We start from the raw sequence: 16,813 nt of genomic DNA, 5'->3' as shown, positions 1-16,813 counted from the left end.
ATTATGGTATTATTTATGCAAAATTAATAACTTTTAATTTTGCAAATTATGAAAGTCGACTCTGCATTTTATGAAAAGTCGACTTTTTGCAATTAGGAAAATAAGTAAATAGTGTATGACTTCTATGAGTATTGTGTGTAAAAAATTATTTTAAAAATTTCGCGCGATTTTTCACTTTTTTGTAGAATGTTATTGTTTTGAGACATAATATAAGATTTTAATCCTTAATATTATACATCGTTGGAAAGGTATTTCGATGTACTTTTCAATAATTTATAGTCTGGTATGAACTTTGTTCCTCTAAAAAAAACAACAACAATTAACTAATATCGAATAAAAAAACATTAATTTTATATACTTTACCCTTTTAAACAACAATATCATCCCCATTTATTAAGATATACGTGTATATCTATACATCAAAAGAATGCTTGAAATCTTTTCTACAATTTGTTTTATATTTATCGGTACCGTTATTTCGATGGATTTGTGAAAAACGGCACTTTTATCACAAAATTTTATATAAAAAATACTTTTTGTGCGATTGGTCTTCATTGAGTTATTAAATGAGGTCATATTATATATCGTTGAAAAGGTATTCTAAAGCTCTTTCTGATGATATATACATTGTTAGAATCGGTTGATGAATATAGAAAAAATTGCGTATACATGTATAAACTTTAAAATTCTATAACTCCAAAACCAAAAATTTGTTGCCCAAAAGACATATACCACAAATTATAGAATTGAACGCTTTATAAGTGATAAATTTTTTTCAAGATTGGAGAGTTATATATGGAGAGTTAAATATATTATAAATATAAACCAAAAAATATGTATATATTTTAATATTCATGTCATCTATGTTTATACAAGCTTTTTTTGCTTATATTGATTATGAAAAAACATAGTATGGCACCCCTCTTTTGATTTTTAAATACCAATTACTTAAGAATACTGATTATTTTTTAGCAATACCCAAGCGGTTATTATAACGGTATTTCTAAAACATCATTGTACCACAAATTTGTGCATTGTATTTAGTGGTGATAATCTGTGAAAAATATATTAGGATATAAACACAATATATAAAAAACATAAAATTGCTGAACTTGTGCTGTTTATCGTTTAATTCTTTTTGAAGTATTTAAGTTTTTTAACGTTTGGGTGAAGTCCAGTTTTTGGTAAGTTGTACAACAATTTTAATTACAATGAAATTTAAACTTTTAGCTGAACTAGAAGCAAACCATTTATTATACCCTACACCACTATAGTTATGCGTTTGTGCTGATGTTTGTAACACCCAAAAATATTGGTATACTGGCATTAAAGTATACCAATCTGCTCAGAATCACTTCCTGAGTCGATTAAGCTATATCCGTCTGTCTGTCTGTGTGTCCATGTAAACCTTGTGCGATGAAATTTGGAACGTGCGCTTCTTTTGGTCCAAGGACGAACGCTAGTGAAAATGGTTGCAATCGGTCCATTATTTCACCTAACCCCCATACTACCGGACCCCTCGAATAGGGCTTTTGACCTTATTATGTTAAATGATCTACTATCTCTATAAAAATTGGCAAAACTTAGTCTTATATAAGTCTTAATAACTATAGCGATTTTCATAAAGATTGGGCATTATTTGACCCTAGCCCCCCTACAAAGTCCTCCTCAGAAAATGACTTGAATGTCCCACTTATAAACACTAGTATCACGATGAAATTTGGCACAAATAAGTTATATAAACATTAATTCCGACAACAAATTTTATAAGGATCGGCCCAAGCCCCCATATAACCGGACCTTCCGATATTGGCCTTTTAGCTTATAACTACGTCAAATATACTACTATCTTCCCAAAAATTGGCACATCTAAGGTTGGTGTAATCCTAAAGAACACTGTAAATTGTCGTCATGATCGGGCATCATTTGACCCTAGCCCTCATACAAAGCCCCCTTCAGGAAATGATTTGAACGTCCGCAATTCATTTATAAACAGTAGTATCACGATGAAATTTGCCACAAATAAGTTTTATATAAACATAAATACCGACAATAAATTTTATCAGGATCGGACCAATTTTTACCATAGCCCGCATACAACCGGACCTACCGATTTGGGCCTTTTAGCTCATAACTACGATGAATATAATACTGTCTTTCCAAAAATTGGCACAACTAAGTTTGATATAATCATAAATAACACTGCCCCCTTTAGAAAATGAGTTGAATGTCCAAAATTCACTTATAAATACTAGTATCACCATGAAATTTGGAACAAAAAAGTTTTTTATAAACATAAATCCCGACATTAATTTTATAAGGATCGGACCAAATTTTTCTCTAGCTCACATACAACCAGACCCCAACCGATTTGGGCCTTTTAGCTCATAACTACGTCAAATATACTACTATATTTCCAAAAATCAGTATAATTAAGTTTGATATTATAAATAACACTGTCGATTTTCGGGCCTCATTTGACCCTATCCCCTATACAAAGTCCCCTTCTGAAAATGACTTGAATGCCCACAACTCACTTATAAACACTAGTATCACGATGAATTTTGGCACAAATAAGTTTTATATAAACATAAATTTTATACGGATCGGCTCAACTTCTGCCCTAGCCACACAACCGGACCTTCCGATTTGGGCTTTTTATCTTTTAACTACGTCTAATATACCACTATTTATCTAAAAATCAGCATAATTAAGTTTTCTATAATTATAAATAACACTGTCGATTTTCGGGCCTCATTTGACCCTATCCCCTATACAAAGTCCCCTTCTGAAAATGACTTGAATGCCCACAACTCACTTATAAACACTAGTACCACGATGAAATTTGGCACAAATAAGTTTTATATAAACATAAATTTTATACGGATCGGCTCAACTTCTGCCCTAGCCACACAACCGGACCTTCCGATTTGGGCTTTTATCTTTTAACTACGTCTAATATACCACTATTTATCTAAAAATCAGCATAATTAAGTTTTCTATAATTATAAATAACAATGTCGATTTTCGTAATGATCGGGCCTCATACAAAGGCCCCTTCAGAAAATGACTTAAATGTCCACATGCCTCCTAGTCAGCATACAACCGTACATGAACAGACATTAATTAGAACCTATGTAAAATTCAGCATAAATGCTTTATAATTGAAAATTAATCACATTCAATATTCGCAATTGGTGTAGGGTATCATATGGTCGGCCACGTCCGACTATAGTTTATATTCTTTACGGTTTTTGATATTATTATTATTTTTTCTAGACAAATGCAGAAACAACAATAATAAAACGCTTTTGGGAATGTAACCTGTTTTCGTTGTCCAGATTTTTAGGCCTAAGCTAATTGTGAGATGACTAAATTTGGGAAATACTTTGCTTTGGTCATGTCAACACGCAGTAAGTGAAACTTATATATGTATATTTATAATTATATATTTCTATAATTAAGTTAATGTTTAATTTTTTAGCCGATAAGACTTTATACTTAACTTAATTGAAAAAAGTAACTACTCTTATAAGGTGAAAAAATTCATAGTTTATAGAAATTATCCTTATATATATTTAAACATCGAAACATTTCATCGTCCTTTTTAAAAAAAGTCGTTAACAAAAATATGGAACAAAAAATGGAAAATAAAATTAAAGAACAAAAGTTCGACTCACATTCTATTACTACATCTGTTGCTTCTTCTATTGTTACCTCTTTTAAAAATAAGACATTAAATCCATCTCCGTCGTCAATTTCAAAATTTACCACAAAATTGTCTTCTGCGAAAATCACAGTATCAACTAAAAATGTGGATGAAAAAACAAATAAGTCAACTCTAATTTCTAGTAATTCTCCGATTAAAGTACAAACATATTTACCTAAAATTAATAAAATACAAAAAGACAGATCGGCTGCAGAAAATGGTAAATACATACATGCATACATTATGTTATATTACAATGAAATGATTCTCATTAATATAAGGCAATTTCATAAAATTTAGAAACTAAAATTATGATTTTAAACTTGTACATCTCCTATTTCGACGAAATTCGGTACATACATTTTTCACATGCATACGAAATTTTTAGTTCTCCAAAATATCCAAATTCGTTACGGTTTGGATTTAGTCGAGGTTAAAAATTCATATTTTTTAAGATTTTTTCAATAAGTATTAGATTTGACATGGTATATATTAGAGCATTCAATTATTACGGTTTTTGTCTTATTCGGTTTATTCGACAAATAATTATTTCAGATTTTAAATTGGCCGGTTAATAATCGGATAATTCAAAATTATTCGGTTAATCGAATAAAAGGAAAGTGAATGTTTTTTTAATAATATTATTTCTTTTCTACAATATTTTTCTTCCTATAACAAACAAAATTATAATTTTCCACTTCTTTATATTCAGTTCTATTAAAGTTTGTTAATTAAGTTTTTTCTCAAATATTACAAATTTTTTATTTTCATGTGAAATATAAAGAAATTAAGTTAATTTAATTTAATTTATGTTTTTGAGATTTATTAACTAGTTCCAGAATTCATACGTTCCAATGAACTAGTGTATAACTATGTAGCTGAAGAACTTATTAGAAATACTTTAGAAACATAACACTGTTCCCCAAAACTGGATGTAGAAGTAAAGGCGATGTCAATATTTTCAAGATTTCTTTTCAGTAATGTTTCTGCATGAACCCATTCTAGAAGTAGGTAAATCAGAATAACTTATTACAACGTTTCTAAAGTATTGTTATAAAAATCATCCAATAAATATTCTTCATTATAGAAAAGTAATTAAGGAATTAATACAGAAAGAAAATTTATTATAAAAATATTGAATTAATATTTCAATAAGTATACAGTAATTTTACTGTTAAATAATAAGTTTTTCTTAATCGGTTATTGATATAAAATTCGGTTATTGATAAAATTGCAAAATTGAAATTTGGCAATTTTCATTTATTTCTTGACTAAAGGACTTTTTGATATAATTATCCTTATGTTAAAACTATATTTTTAACAAATTATTGTCAAACTAACACATATGTATTAATTAGAGACTAATCTATATAATTAATAGGCAAGGCGATTTTTGTGACCCCTTTTACTCTTATAGTATATATCCGATCTTGGCAAAAAATATATAAATTTAAAGGTATTTGTTCGCAGATGTGCACAATATATATATTAATAAGATCGGTTCAGATTTTTTGGGAGTTATAAGCGTTTAAAGTTGTTACTAATACATAGAAACAAAAGTCACACGTATGCTTGAAGTAAAAAACAAACAAAGCAAGAAACAAAACAAAAAAGTAAACAACACAGCTTATTGAAAATAGAGAGGAGAGTGCATTATATATCTGATGGTGTTTTGTTTCTTTATTTTACAGTTTTTGTTTTTACATACTTATTTTTATAATCTAAATTTTTAATTTCATTTCGACTAGGGAAGCGAAGCTCCCTTTATGTTCTACTAGCGTACCCTGGGTGCTTCGCTACCCAATCAAAATTAAATACAAAAATAAAAACAAAGTTTTTATTATTATATGTTTTTCTATTTCAATATTAAATATAATGCAAAAAGTACCATTTGAGGAACGAAAAAATTTCCCTTTCTTACGATTAGAACGATGAAATAGTCGAATAATTTCTTTCTTTATGTACTAATAAAAAGTGTACCATTTTCCCCTATTTCGAAACGATATAAATTTTCATTAATTCGCTCAAGAAATATTATGTTTTCAAAAATACCAAAATATTTACTCGAATTTGGACCCTACATAGGTCTTAATACCAGAATTCCAAAGTAGTACACCAATAGGTTATTTATTGTGAGTAAATTAAAATTTTTTCAAATTTTATAAAAGTGTCCAATTTGCCAATTAGTTTGAATAAATCTATACTTTCCATTTTTCCCCTTTTTGGTACTTTTTTCTCCTCAGTGAAATAGCAAAAGTATTTTTTAAATATATTGCAGTGATAGTTCATAATTACATTAATAAATCAATAACTAACAATAAATCGAAAAAGTTTTAATGTGCTAGAAAAAAGTACCAAAATACAGTTTTCTCCCTTTTACACCCAAAAAGGACTGAATTTTAAAAAAGTACGAAACAGGTGTCTCCTAATTTTGAAAGATGTATCCAAAATATTTACAAAAATTTAATTATGTTTATTTGTTAAAAAGTTATAAAGGGCCAAAAAATGTACCAAAATTACCTTTGTTACACATTTTCACCCCTTAAAAGTACCAATTTCGAAAAAGTACCAGACACCCATCTGCTCTTTTTAAGAGTAGATACAGATACATTTAAAATTTTTCTCGAAAACCAGTTTTACCCGTTTTTCCCCTTTTTTACCCCCAAATATAAAATATCCAAAAATCCCTCCTTAGTGGATCTACATATCCAAAAAGACATCTATGGTCAAAATTTCATGATTCTAGGTTTAGTCGTTTGGGCTGTGCGATGATGAATCAGTCAGTCAGTAACGCTACTCTTTTATATATATAGATTATTAAAACCAGCTAAATAGGTTAGAAAATATACGATATCAAAAAAATCCTTAAAACTATGAATTTTGAACCACGAAAATCGAAACTGTAATTAATGAATTTGGAGATTTTGGAAAACTTTAAACTTCGTATTTATACAAAGAATTAGTTGCCGACTAATAAAAATCACATTTCTAGGTTATATAATTCAGAAAATCGTAAAAGTAACAGTTGAATGAACGTGTTTAATTTTGCGTTTCTTGGTTCAATATTATAGAAAATTTAAATAAACGCATGGAAAAAACAAAAGATGTTGATTTTCATATCTCATACAGATTATATTAATATATTTTTTTTACATGGATTTTACACAAACCTCATAAAATTAATATGTATTTTTTTACATAGAAAATATTTATGGATTGTGAATATGGCTTCTAATGTTTTATAAGAACAAAGAGAATCATTTCATCATGATATACATATATTTGTCTATTATTTTTAAATCTATTTTATACACAGATCTTCCAATAGTTCATTTAAAAAAGTTACCTGCAATTTCATCAAATTCGTTTTATAAATCTTCAATTGTACCACATGAAACCAAACATAGTTATGATGTAAGTTCTAAACCGGTATCTTCAATTTCTAAAACAAGTAAAAAGAAAACAAAGAGAATTTCTAAAACTCTAAATAGGAAATATACTTCATCATATAAGTCACGATCGTCAATTACACCTACTGAAAAATCTTCTATATCGAGTAACGAATCTATAAATAAGGTTTCCGATACAATTCAAAAGAAAATTCCAGTCAACAAAGTTGAAAATATATCTTCAGATATCACATTTATTGAAGGTTCATGTTTTCAAACAGATTCCCACAACAGCGCCAATTTACCTAATGCCTCTGATGAAAATATAACACCAGATTTAACAAATGGGAGAACAAATGTTAATTGCAACCAAAGTATTATAGTTTCAGATCAACCAATAGTTCGTTTAAAAAAAACTGCCAGCAATTACATCGAAATCATTTAATAAATCTCCAATTATACTACATGAAACAAAACCAAGTTATGATGTACGTTCTGAACCGTTTCCTTTAATTTCCGAAACAAATAAAAGAAAATTAAAAGAATTTCTAAAACTTTAAATCGTAAAAAGTCACGATCATCAATTACACCTACTGAAAAATCTCCAAAGCTCCAATATAAAATCAGTCGTAAAAAATCGTCTATATCTGTTTCGAATAACGAAGGTTTTAAAACAACAGGACACAACAGGACTAAATTATCTAATGCCTCTAATGAAAATATAACACCAAACCCCTCAAATACATATATAGAATTTGACATAGCTCATAATAGTACCGAAATAAATAACTTCTCCGAAAGCTTAAATGAATGTTTTGCTGATTCTACAAATGGGAGTACAATAGCAAAGTCCAACGAAAGTATTCCAGTTTCAGACTATACGTTAAATTCAAGCCTACTTATTGAAACAAATTCTTACAATAGCGCTGAAATAAGCAGTTTTAAACAAAATTATACAGTAAACGTCTCAAATAGTATTGATAGTAGCGTTGAAATACATAACATATCTAAAGAGTGTGCGTTTGTAACAAATGAGAGCTTGTCTGAATATTTGCCTGACACAACAAATGATAATACAATTGAAAGCTTAAATTTTAATAACACGCCTATGCAGGAAACGGAAAAAAGTGTGCAAGAGATAACGTCACCTTTACACATTTCTAGCGTAAATATTCCGGTTAGCAGCAAGTCTAAAAAACATTTTTGTATCTTTTGTAAGACATTACAAACAAAATTAGCAAGGCATCTTATACATAAACATAAGTCAGAAAAACAAGTAAAGGCGATTTTACATTTACCAAAAAAAAACAGAGAGCGCGTGAAGTTAATAGATCAATTGCGAAAAGATGGGGATTATTTACATAACACAACAAAATCGCTAAATACTGGTATACTTATTTGTACCAGGCAGCAGCAGTCTAAAGTAAATAACGAAGAAAATGATTACGTTTGTTGCAAAAAGTGCAAAGGTTTTTATTCTAAAAAAACTTTAAGATTACATTTACGTAAATGTGGAGTTTTTAGTAAAAATGATCGAACAAATTTAATTGCTGGTAGAAGACTTACACAATATATACATGAAGGAGCAAACGAAATACTAAAAACCAAAATTTTCCCAATTCTAAGAGATGATAAAATTACTAGAGTCATCCGGTATGATGATCTTATAATTAAGTTTGGAAATAAATTAGCGGAAAAATATACTTTAACTCATCAACATGACATGGTACGTTCGCACTTGCGATTATTAGGTCGCTTTAAAATAGCCATTAATGAGTTTTGCCCTGATATAAATGAACTAAAGCAAATTTTCAAGCCGCAATTCTTCGACGCTTGTATAAAAGCTTTGCGAAAAGTAGCTAATTGGGATAATAGCTTAATGTGGTTTAAAACTCCTGCGGTAGCACAGCACTTAACCTCACTAATAAAAAAATGTGGATACAAGCAAAGGACAGAGTTAATAAAAATACAGGATGAAGATTTAAAAAAGGATTTGGACGATTTTTTACTTTTGTGGGAGGAAGAAATACCCACCCTTATAAACAAAAAGGCATGTGAGGATCAGGCAAACCAAAAACGAAATAAAAAAACTGTTTTGCCCTCCAGAGAAGATATAAAGAAATTATATTTATACTTGAAAAATAAAATAATTGAAGAAATTAAAGTTTTGGAAAAAAAATTTTCGTACCAATCGTGGATGGAGCTAGTTAAATCTACTCTGATTTTTATTCAAATCTTCAATAGGAGAAGAGCGGGTGAAATCGAGCGATTGACACTCTCTAATTATAAAAATAAAGAAGGTATAACTGGAAATATAGAAGAAGATATTTTAAAGACTATATCAGAAGAATCTCTAGATTTTGCTAAACAATTTGTTCGAATTTCCATCAGAGGGAAGTTGGGAAGAACGGTGAGTGTGTTGTTAAACCCGCTATGTGTTCAAGCCATTGAAGAGATAATAAAACATAGAGAGGCTGCAGGGATAACTTCTAGCAATGAATACATTTTTTGTAAAAGGAGCACATCAACTTTATCCAAGGAATATTTTCGGGCTTGTCCACTTTTAAAACAATTTTCAATGGAATGTGGCGCAAGGATACCAGAAAGTTTAAGAGGTACCACATTACGAAAACATATAGCAACACATACATCCCTGCTAAATGTAGAAGAAGCTTCTGTAGACAGATTAGCCAATTTCATGGGACATCATAAAGATATCCACAAAAATTTTTATAGAATGTCAGTTCCAGTATCGGAAATAACATGTGTTTCTAAGTTATTGATGAACGCCATTGGAGAAGAAAATGAAGAGGGTGATGAAGTGTTTGAAAATATGGTTGACGAGGAGGGGGAGCTTGAGACAAGAACTGAATTTAACTCAAATAGTTATATAGATTCTAATAAATCCGAAGCTTCAGACGAGAGTAGTATGTCAGAAGAAGTACCTAAGAAGAAGAAGAAGAAAAGAAGAAGTAGTAAGTATTTACGTACACTGAAAATAATCCATGCCTAATATATACGAAAAATGTCGTACATTGTACGAAAGGCTTCGTTGTTTTACACCACGAAATTGTTTCGTTATATATACGAAATTGTACGAAATATTTTAGTATAATGCAAAATTATTTTATATAATTTTAGAAATAATTTGTTTATTTTACGAAGAAATTATTTTTGTAGTTTGAAAATATTTTTGTAATTTTAGAATAAAAATTGTGAAATTTACGAAGTATTTTTTTAATAAGTTGTTACGAAATTTATTTTCGTAATGTTAAGCATGGAATTTTTTCAGTGTAGATATTGATTAAATTAGAAAATTATAGAATTAAAATTATAAAATTTAACTAAAATAATTTGTGTTAAGATACAATATAAACATTTTATTAAATAATAATAAAATATAATTTTAAGAAAAAATTTATTCATAACATTAATAATTAATTAAACTTTATTTTCAAGCATCACCTTTTGGAACAACCAAACGTTCCCGATGGTCTCAAGAGGAAAGGGACGCAATTAATTCCTGTTTTGGATGTTTGAGAGATTTGGAAAAACTTCCTAGCCTTACAGAGTGTCTTCATGCTATTATCAAATGTCCTGTCCTAAAAAATAGAACTCCTGCACAAATTAAAACGTGGATCGATAATCAGAGGAGATACAAATAAGTATGAACATTTATTGTATAAAATATGAACTTCTTCAAAAACATATTTTCTTATTACAGACATTTTTTTCATACAGCGTTCCAAAAATACTAAAATCATTGACCGATTACCTGTTTGTATGGAGGAGTAATAAAGAATCAATGTTGTTCTACAACAAAAATATTCCAAAATTCGTGATTTAATATTTATATATTTATATTATACAATTAAATACAATAATTAACATTTAAAATTTAATTAAATTAAATAATTAAAATTTAACTGAAATAGGCGTTGGGAATAATAATAGAAACAAGTTATTGTAATGAATTGGTTATGTAAGAAAATATTTAAAAAATATTTCTTTTTAAATTTTTTCAATAGAAATGTATTTCTGAAAGTTAAATAGACTTTTTGCTTAATTTTTTCGTATTTAAGTTGGTTTTATGAGCATTTTATTGTGTATCTGGAACCTGCACTACTTAACAATTCGAACACATTAGAATGGGTAAAAATTAAATTAAACATCAAGGTATTTTGATGAAATGTCAAAAATATGCTAAAATAAGTAAAATTAAATACAAAAAGTCCAATAAGCATCGAAAATTCAAAACAAATAATAACGCAATAGATGGTTTAGAATTTGGGATTAATATCATCTTAGAAACGATATATTCTATTATATTAAAATTTAAAATCAATATAAAACCAAAATATTTGAAAAAGTTTTCATTTGATTATATTTTTTAGAAGTCTAATATAATAAGCCTTTTTTTATAAAAAAGGAATGAAAAAATTTTGTTTGTCGGATTTTATACCATATAAAAAATGGTTTCTATATTGATATTAATTTCCAATATTTAGTCCCCTATGACATTTTGATTCGTTAAGAATTTTCGATACTTATTTGCCTTTTTTGTATTAAATTTAACTTATTTTAGCATATTTTAAACTTTTTATTAAAATGCCATTATATAAAGTTCATTTTTATTCGTTCTAAAGTGTTTGAATTGTTACGTAGTGTAAAATTGGCCAACATTTTCTCTGAAAATTGGTAAGTTTTCGATATCTATATATGGGCCTAAAAGAAATGAAAAACAAATATTTTTTAAATATTTTGTTCCATACCAAATGCATTATAATAACATGTTTCTATTATTTTTTCCAAGGCCTATTTGAGTTAAATTTAAATAAAAATTTCCCGAGTCCAAAAAGCTATAATATCTGAGTAGCAAAAGAAAGTATACATAAATAGCTATCATTTGAGATATTGATCATCAAATTCTACCATATAGTTTGGCAGAAAATAGAATTTCTAATGAAAAAATTTGTTTTCTATTATTTTGCCGGCACTGTATTTTACCGAAGTCATAACTGTTACGGTCCCTAATTGTTTTATAATAAGAATACACAATAGTAATCCAAGTCTGAAAGGCTTTAGTTTACAAAAAGCTTTATCTTTCTAATTTTATGTTTTCTTAAAATATGAATTAATTTTTTAATGATTGATTTTTTAAACATTAATTTACTCTTGAAACAGAAATATTTTAATAAACAATTTGTTATCCTGAAAAAATTTTAATTTAATTTATTGTAATTACGAATATTACCGTATTCCAATAAACTGTTCAAAAGGTAAGATCAAAAAAGTAAGATCAATTAAGTAATAATTCATTAACCATTTTATGAAACAATGTTGAGGTCATATAAAAATACAATAAAAAATTATTAAATAGTAAATACAGCTTATCTGTCCTTTTTTAGTATTTTTCGTTGGAAGGTTTGTTTTCAAATGTCCGTCAGTGTGTATGTTTCAGAAGATACCACTTCCGAAAATCAATTAATCGTAAAAAACTCATGAATTAATAACGATATCGGTATACAATTCTACCGAATATGTATCTTTCGGTGACACTAATTTTTTTGTTTTAATTTTGTTTTTGTTTTTATTACTACTGTATTCCACATAGGCATCTACAAAAACTTAAACCTAAGTCTTCTTTTAATTTTTCTCAAAAATGTTTTTCTAATTAGCAAACCCATCAGGAAACCATCGCTCGACAATTTTCAGTTTTGCTCCAATTGTTTGCTTTTCTAGCTGCGTACATTTGAGTTAATGAACATGATGTGCTCAAAAGCAAAAATAATACAAAACCAAATGAGGAAATCGTGTTTCTAATTTTACGAAAGTACGAAAACCTGTCGTAATATTTTTTTTTTCGTATATATTAAAAAACTTTGTTTTATTTTACAAAAAATAATTTCGTTAAGGCATGTAATATTTAACGCCAGTAACGAATTTTTTTCGTAACAAAATTATTTAGTAATATACAAGAATTTTCTTAGATTTTACAAAATAAAATTTTTTTGTTACGATTTTTGTTGTTATTTTCGTAATTTTAGCGAGTTAAATTAAACGTAATTTTAAATTGACATGAAATTATATACCTTATTTCATAAATTTTAGAAGGCGAACATTTGATAATAAAAATGTTGATTTATTTTAAACTAAAAGTATGTATATATAATATTTTGAAAATTGTATTCAAAGTGTTTTAAAATATAAGAGGTTTAAATAATATCAGTAAATAATTAAATCTTTGAAGTATCAGTTAAATATAAAACAATTTGTTTTTTTTTTAATTCGCAATAACATTTTTTAAATGAACTAACATATTTATGTAATATAAAAAATCGTAAAATAAACGCATTTTTTTCTAAAATTATTTTGCATTATACTAATATATTTCGTAGGTATGGATTATCAGTGTATATATATTCAATATTTTAGAAAACTCAAAAAAGTAACAAAAGACCTCTTTTATTTAATTTCATGTTCCTAAGTTCAATATTATAGAAAATTCAAAAAGTAAAAGTTAAAAACGAATAAGTACAAGTAATTCTCCATTGTAGATTTTCATTCACTCAATTCCCAGAACGCTCAGTTTTATGTTTCTGGGTTCAATATTATAGAAAACACAAAAAGTATCTTTTGAAGTAAGAAAAAGTCTCCTTTTATAGGTTTTTATTTACTCCGGTAAATTAATTCACCTTTCTAGGTTAAATATTGTGAAATACTCAAAAAGTATGCTCCTAGGTTCATTATTATAGAAAACTCAGCAATTACCTTTTGAAGAAAGAAAAATTATCAAAAATTTTCCTTTTATAGATTATCATTAACTCCGGGCTCTACATGCTTAATTTTATGTTTCTAGGATCAATGTTGAAAAAAACTCAAAAAGTACCAACTAAAAAACGAAAAATTAAAAAAAATAGTCCTTTGTACCGGAGTTCCAAGTAACACACCATTCTCAAATTTTATTAAAATTGGCTCAATGATTTTGAATAAAATTCCCGTTTTCCCCCTTTTGGTACATTTTCTACCTATTGAAGTAATTGATATTTTATTCCAAAAAGTTGCAATATCGGAGTGGGAGCCCATCATAAAATATTCATATGCACAAGTGAAAATAATCTTTTATGTAAAATGTTTCAAAAATATATACAATTTTCACCCCTTAATCGTCCAAATATTCAAAAAGTACTAAATTTATATTTTTATAATTTTTTCGATAAGTTAAGAGAGTCAGAAATATTTGTTGAGTTTTCACTGGTTTAAAAGATGATGGGATGAGATATAAGGCTACCGAATTAACACGTTTTTACCCCCTAAACAATCGAATTTCCAAAAATCCTCTTTTAGTCTATCTATTTGGTGGGAGACCAATCTGCTGTCCAAATTCAACTCTTGAGCTTCAACCGTTTAGACTGTGTGATGATGAATCGGTCAGTCAGTACGTTAAAATTGTGTATATATAAATAGATAAATTTGCTCAAGCAAAATTTTAGATTTCTATCTCTAATAATTTTTCAGATATAAGAATTTTTATATTTAATTCATATGGGAGGTGCCCCTATTGCTAATCACCAAATTTATTACCAAAATGTTTATCTGGATGTCAAAGTTATTCATACAACATTGCCCCTAGAAATAGTTTAACTTCCCCCAAATTGTACACATAGTTTTCTATGTTATCTGTGCAAGTTTAGGGATTCTAACTCTAACGGTTTCCCAGATATACAATATATTAATGTAATTCTTTATTCAATACTTTAATAACAAATTCGTAAAAAGCAACCATCAAATATTATTCGATTAATCGACATAAATTGTTCAAATTGTTCTTTATTCTAAATTGAAAAAAAAAAATTAATATTCTAGTCTATAGTATATTCAATTATATAATTCATAGTCTAGCACAGTCTATAATCTAGTAAATGGTCTAGTTCAGTTTATATTATATTCTATAGTATAATTCATTGTCTAGTTTTATCTATATCATAGTATATAGCACAATCTATAATCTAGTCTAGGGTCTAGTTCAGTGTATAGACTAGTCTATAGTATTGTATATGGTTTAGGCAATATGCTAGACTGTAGTCAATATGTAGTTTAGTCTAATATCTATAGTCTAGTCTACTCTATATAGGCTAGGCTATAGTAGTGTGCAGTCTAGTCCAGTATATTATCTAGTTTAGTATAATCCTTAGCATAGTTTATGGGCTAATCTAGTCTATAGTATAGTATAGTCTAGCCAAGTATATAGACTAATCTATAGCCAAGTATCATATAGTCTAGTCTTTAGTATATGGTCTATTCAAAGGTTTAGACCATAGTCCAGCCTATAGACTAGTCTATATTGTAGTCTATAGATTAATCCAAATTCTAATTTATAGTCTAGTCCATTCTATAGTTTAACTATTATCTAGTAGAGTATAATGTCTAGTCTAGTGCAGTATATAGTGTAGTCTATGGTCCAATCCAGTCTATACAGTAGTCTAAAGTCTTCTTTATAGTCTAGTGTAAGGCCCAGTCCGAAATCTAGTCTACTGAATAGTATATAGTCTTGTCTATAGTCCAGTATACATCTAGTATAATCTAACGTAACCTCTAGTCTGTAGTCGAGTCCAGTATAGAGTCTATTACATAGTCGAGACTATAGACCATGTTCTTGGAAGCCACTTGGTAGCTAGTTGAAATCACAGAATGAATTTATTTATCCGATGAACTGCTTCATAATGCAATACGACAACAATGGTGAATCTTATATACTTTGGAACAATCTTATTTCGTTCGCATATCAAGATATGTTAAATGACTTCAAACCTATAAAAACAAAGGTTATAAATCGTATTAAAAAATTAAAACCTTATGTACCCACAATATTTCGCCATTCGATTCAATATTCAAAGCAAATTGTACAAATGAAATGATATTTAAATATTTTCATTTACTTCTGAAGTTTGCTAAAAGAATTGCTTTCGTGTTAAAATGTTTTTGTTATTCCGTCTTGCTTTGTAGTGTTTTATTTTTATTTAAACGATTTAAAGCACTTATTTGCAGTAAATCAGGGGATAAATGGAGTTAAAATTGTATTGGCATTACTATGAAATTTATTGTATGAATTCCATAGGCGCAAAATACAGAACACGTAACGCCGTTAAAATCAGCAAAAATGTAATAAACATGTGGCATCACAACTTTTCGTATATACAGAGTATTTTCTGAGGACAAGTCTCCAATGTATGCGGTACACAAATGAAAACCCCCAAAGAATGCGCAACGTTGATTAATGGATTTATAGGGAAATTATTGGAAAATTATTTGAAATATCGGGATATATGCGTCAATTATGGAACTGAGAACATAATCCAATTTTAAAAACATCAAATTTTTTGTGTCCCCAAACTATGCGCAATGCATACATATATATATATATATATATATATATATATATATATATATATATATATATATATATATATATATATATATATATATATATAAATATATATATATATTAGGGTGATCGATTATTCGACATTTTCCAAAAACCGGTTTTCGAATAGTTCGAATAGTTGACATTTAAAAAAACCGGTTTATATTTCTCAAATTCAGAAAAAAACGGTTAACCGGTTTTTCATTATAAATAAAAAAGAAATATATTTTAAATTGAAAAACTTAATGTTTACGTTTTAATTTGATTAATAAAACATGGCCCGAAATGATT

The 16,813-nt window shown here is 27.8% G+C and overlaps 2 protein-coding genes and 1 long non-coding RNA gene across 3 annotated transcripts; 2 read left to right on the top strand and 1 right to left on the bottom strand.

The window, feature by feature from the left end:
- Positions 1 to 987: 987 nt before the first annotated feature.
- On the top strand, positions 988 to 7,499 carry LOC119604108. The gene is made up of 5 exons (XM_037956563.1): positions 988 to 1,184; positions 3,280 to 3,413; positions 3,485 to 3,929; positions 7,026 to 7,123; positions 7,201 to 7,499. Exons 3-5 carry the CDS (start codon positions 3,632 to 3,634, stop codon positions 7,219 to 7,221), a joined length of 417 nt encoding a protein of 138 aa, XP_037812491.1. The 5' UTR covers positions 988 to 1,184; positions 3,280 to 3,413; positions 3,485 to 3,631; the 3' UTR covers positions 7,222 to 7,499.
- LOC119604098 lies at positions 7,443 to 10,844 on the top strand. Its single transcript, XM_037956550.1, has 4 exons — positions 7,443 to 7,472; positions 7,631 to 10,073; positions 10,558 to 10,763; positions 10,823 to 10,844. The coding sequence occupies exons 1-3, from the start codon at positions 7,443 to 7,445 to the stop codon at positions 10,761 to 10,763; spliced, it is 2,679 nt and encodes an 892-aa protein (XP_037812478.1). The 3' UTR covers positions 10,823 to 10,844.
- A 3,966-nt stretch (positions 10,845 to 14,810) lies between these two features.
- On the bottom strand, positions 14,811 to 16,157 carry LOC119604110. Its single transcript, XR_005231462.1, has 2 exons — positions 15,965 to 16,157; positions 14,811 to 15,909 (listed from the first exon to the last, which is right to left on the bottom strand). It is a non-coding gene; the product is annotated as an uncharacterized LOC119604110 (long non-coding RNA).
- Positions 16,158 to 16,813: the final 656 nt, after the last annotated feature.

This window comes from Lucilia sericata, unplaced genomic scaffold (genome assembly GCF_015586225.1).
Source record: "Lucilia sericata isolate MDLA Ls3-8-SP2 unplaced genomic scaffold, ASM1558622v1 Contig000362F_arrow, whole genome shotgun sequence".
NCBI lineage: Eukaryota > Metazoa > Arthropoda > Insecta > Diptera > Calliphoridae > Lucilia > Lucilia sericata.
This window is presented reverse-complemented; position numbering and strand designations above follow the sequence as displayed.

Excerpts from the sequence above, each read along its gene's own strand:
- LOC119604108 (XM_037956563.1), top strand. The coding sequence starts at position 3,632 with ATGGAACAAAAAATGGAAAATAAAATTAAAGAACAAAAGTTCGACTCA. Across the intron at positions 3,930-7,025 it reads CAGATCGGCTGCAGAAAATG|ATCTTCCAATAGTTCATTTA; the intron begins GTAAATACATAC and ends TTTTATACACAG. Across the intron at positions 7,124-7,200 it reads AAACCAAACATAGTTATGAT|GAAATATACTTCATCATATA; the intron begins GTAAGTTCTAAA and ends AACTCTAAATAG.
- LOC119604098 (XM_037956550.1), top strand. The coding sequence starts at position 7,443 with ATGGGAGAACAAATGTTAATTGCAACCAAA. Across the intron at positions 7,473-7,630 it reads AAATGTTAATTGCAACCAAA|AAAATTAAAAGAATTTCTAA; the intron begins GTATTATAGTTT and ends AACAAATAAAAG. Across the intron at positions 10,074-10,557 it reads GAAGAAGAAAAGAAGAAGTA|CATCACCTTTTGGAACAACC; the intron begins GTAAGTATTTAC and ends TTTATTTTCAAG.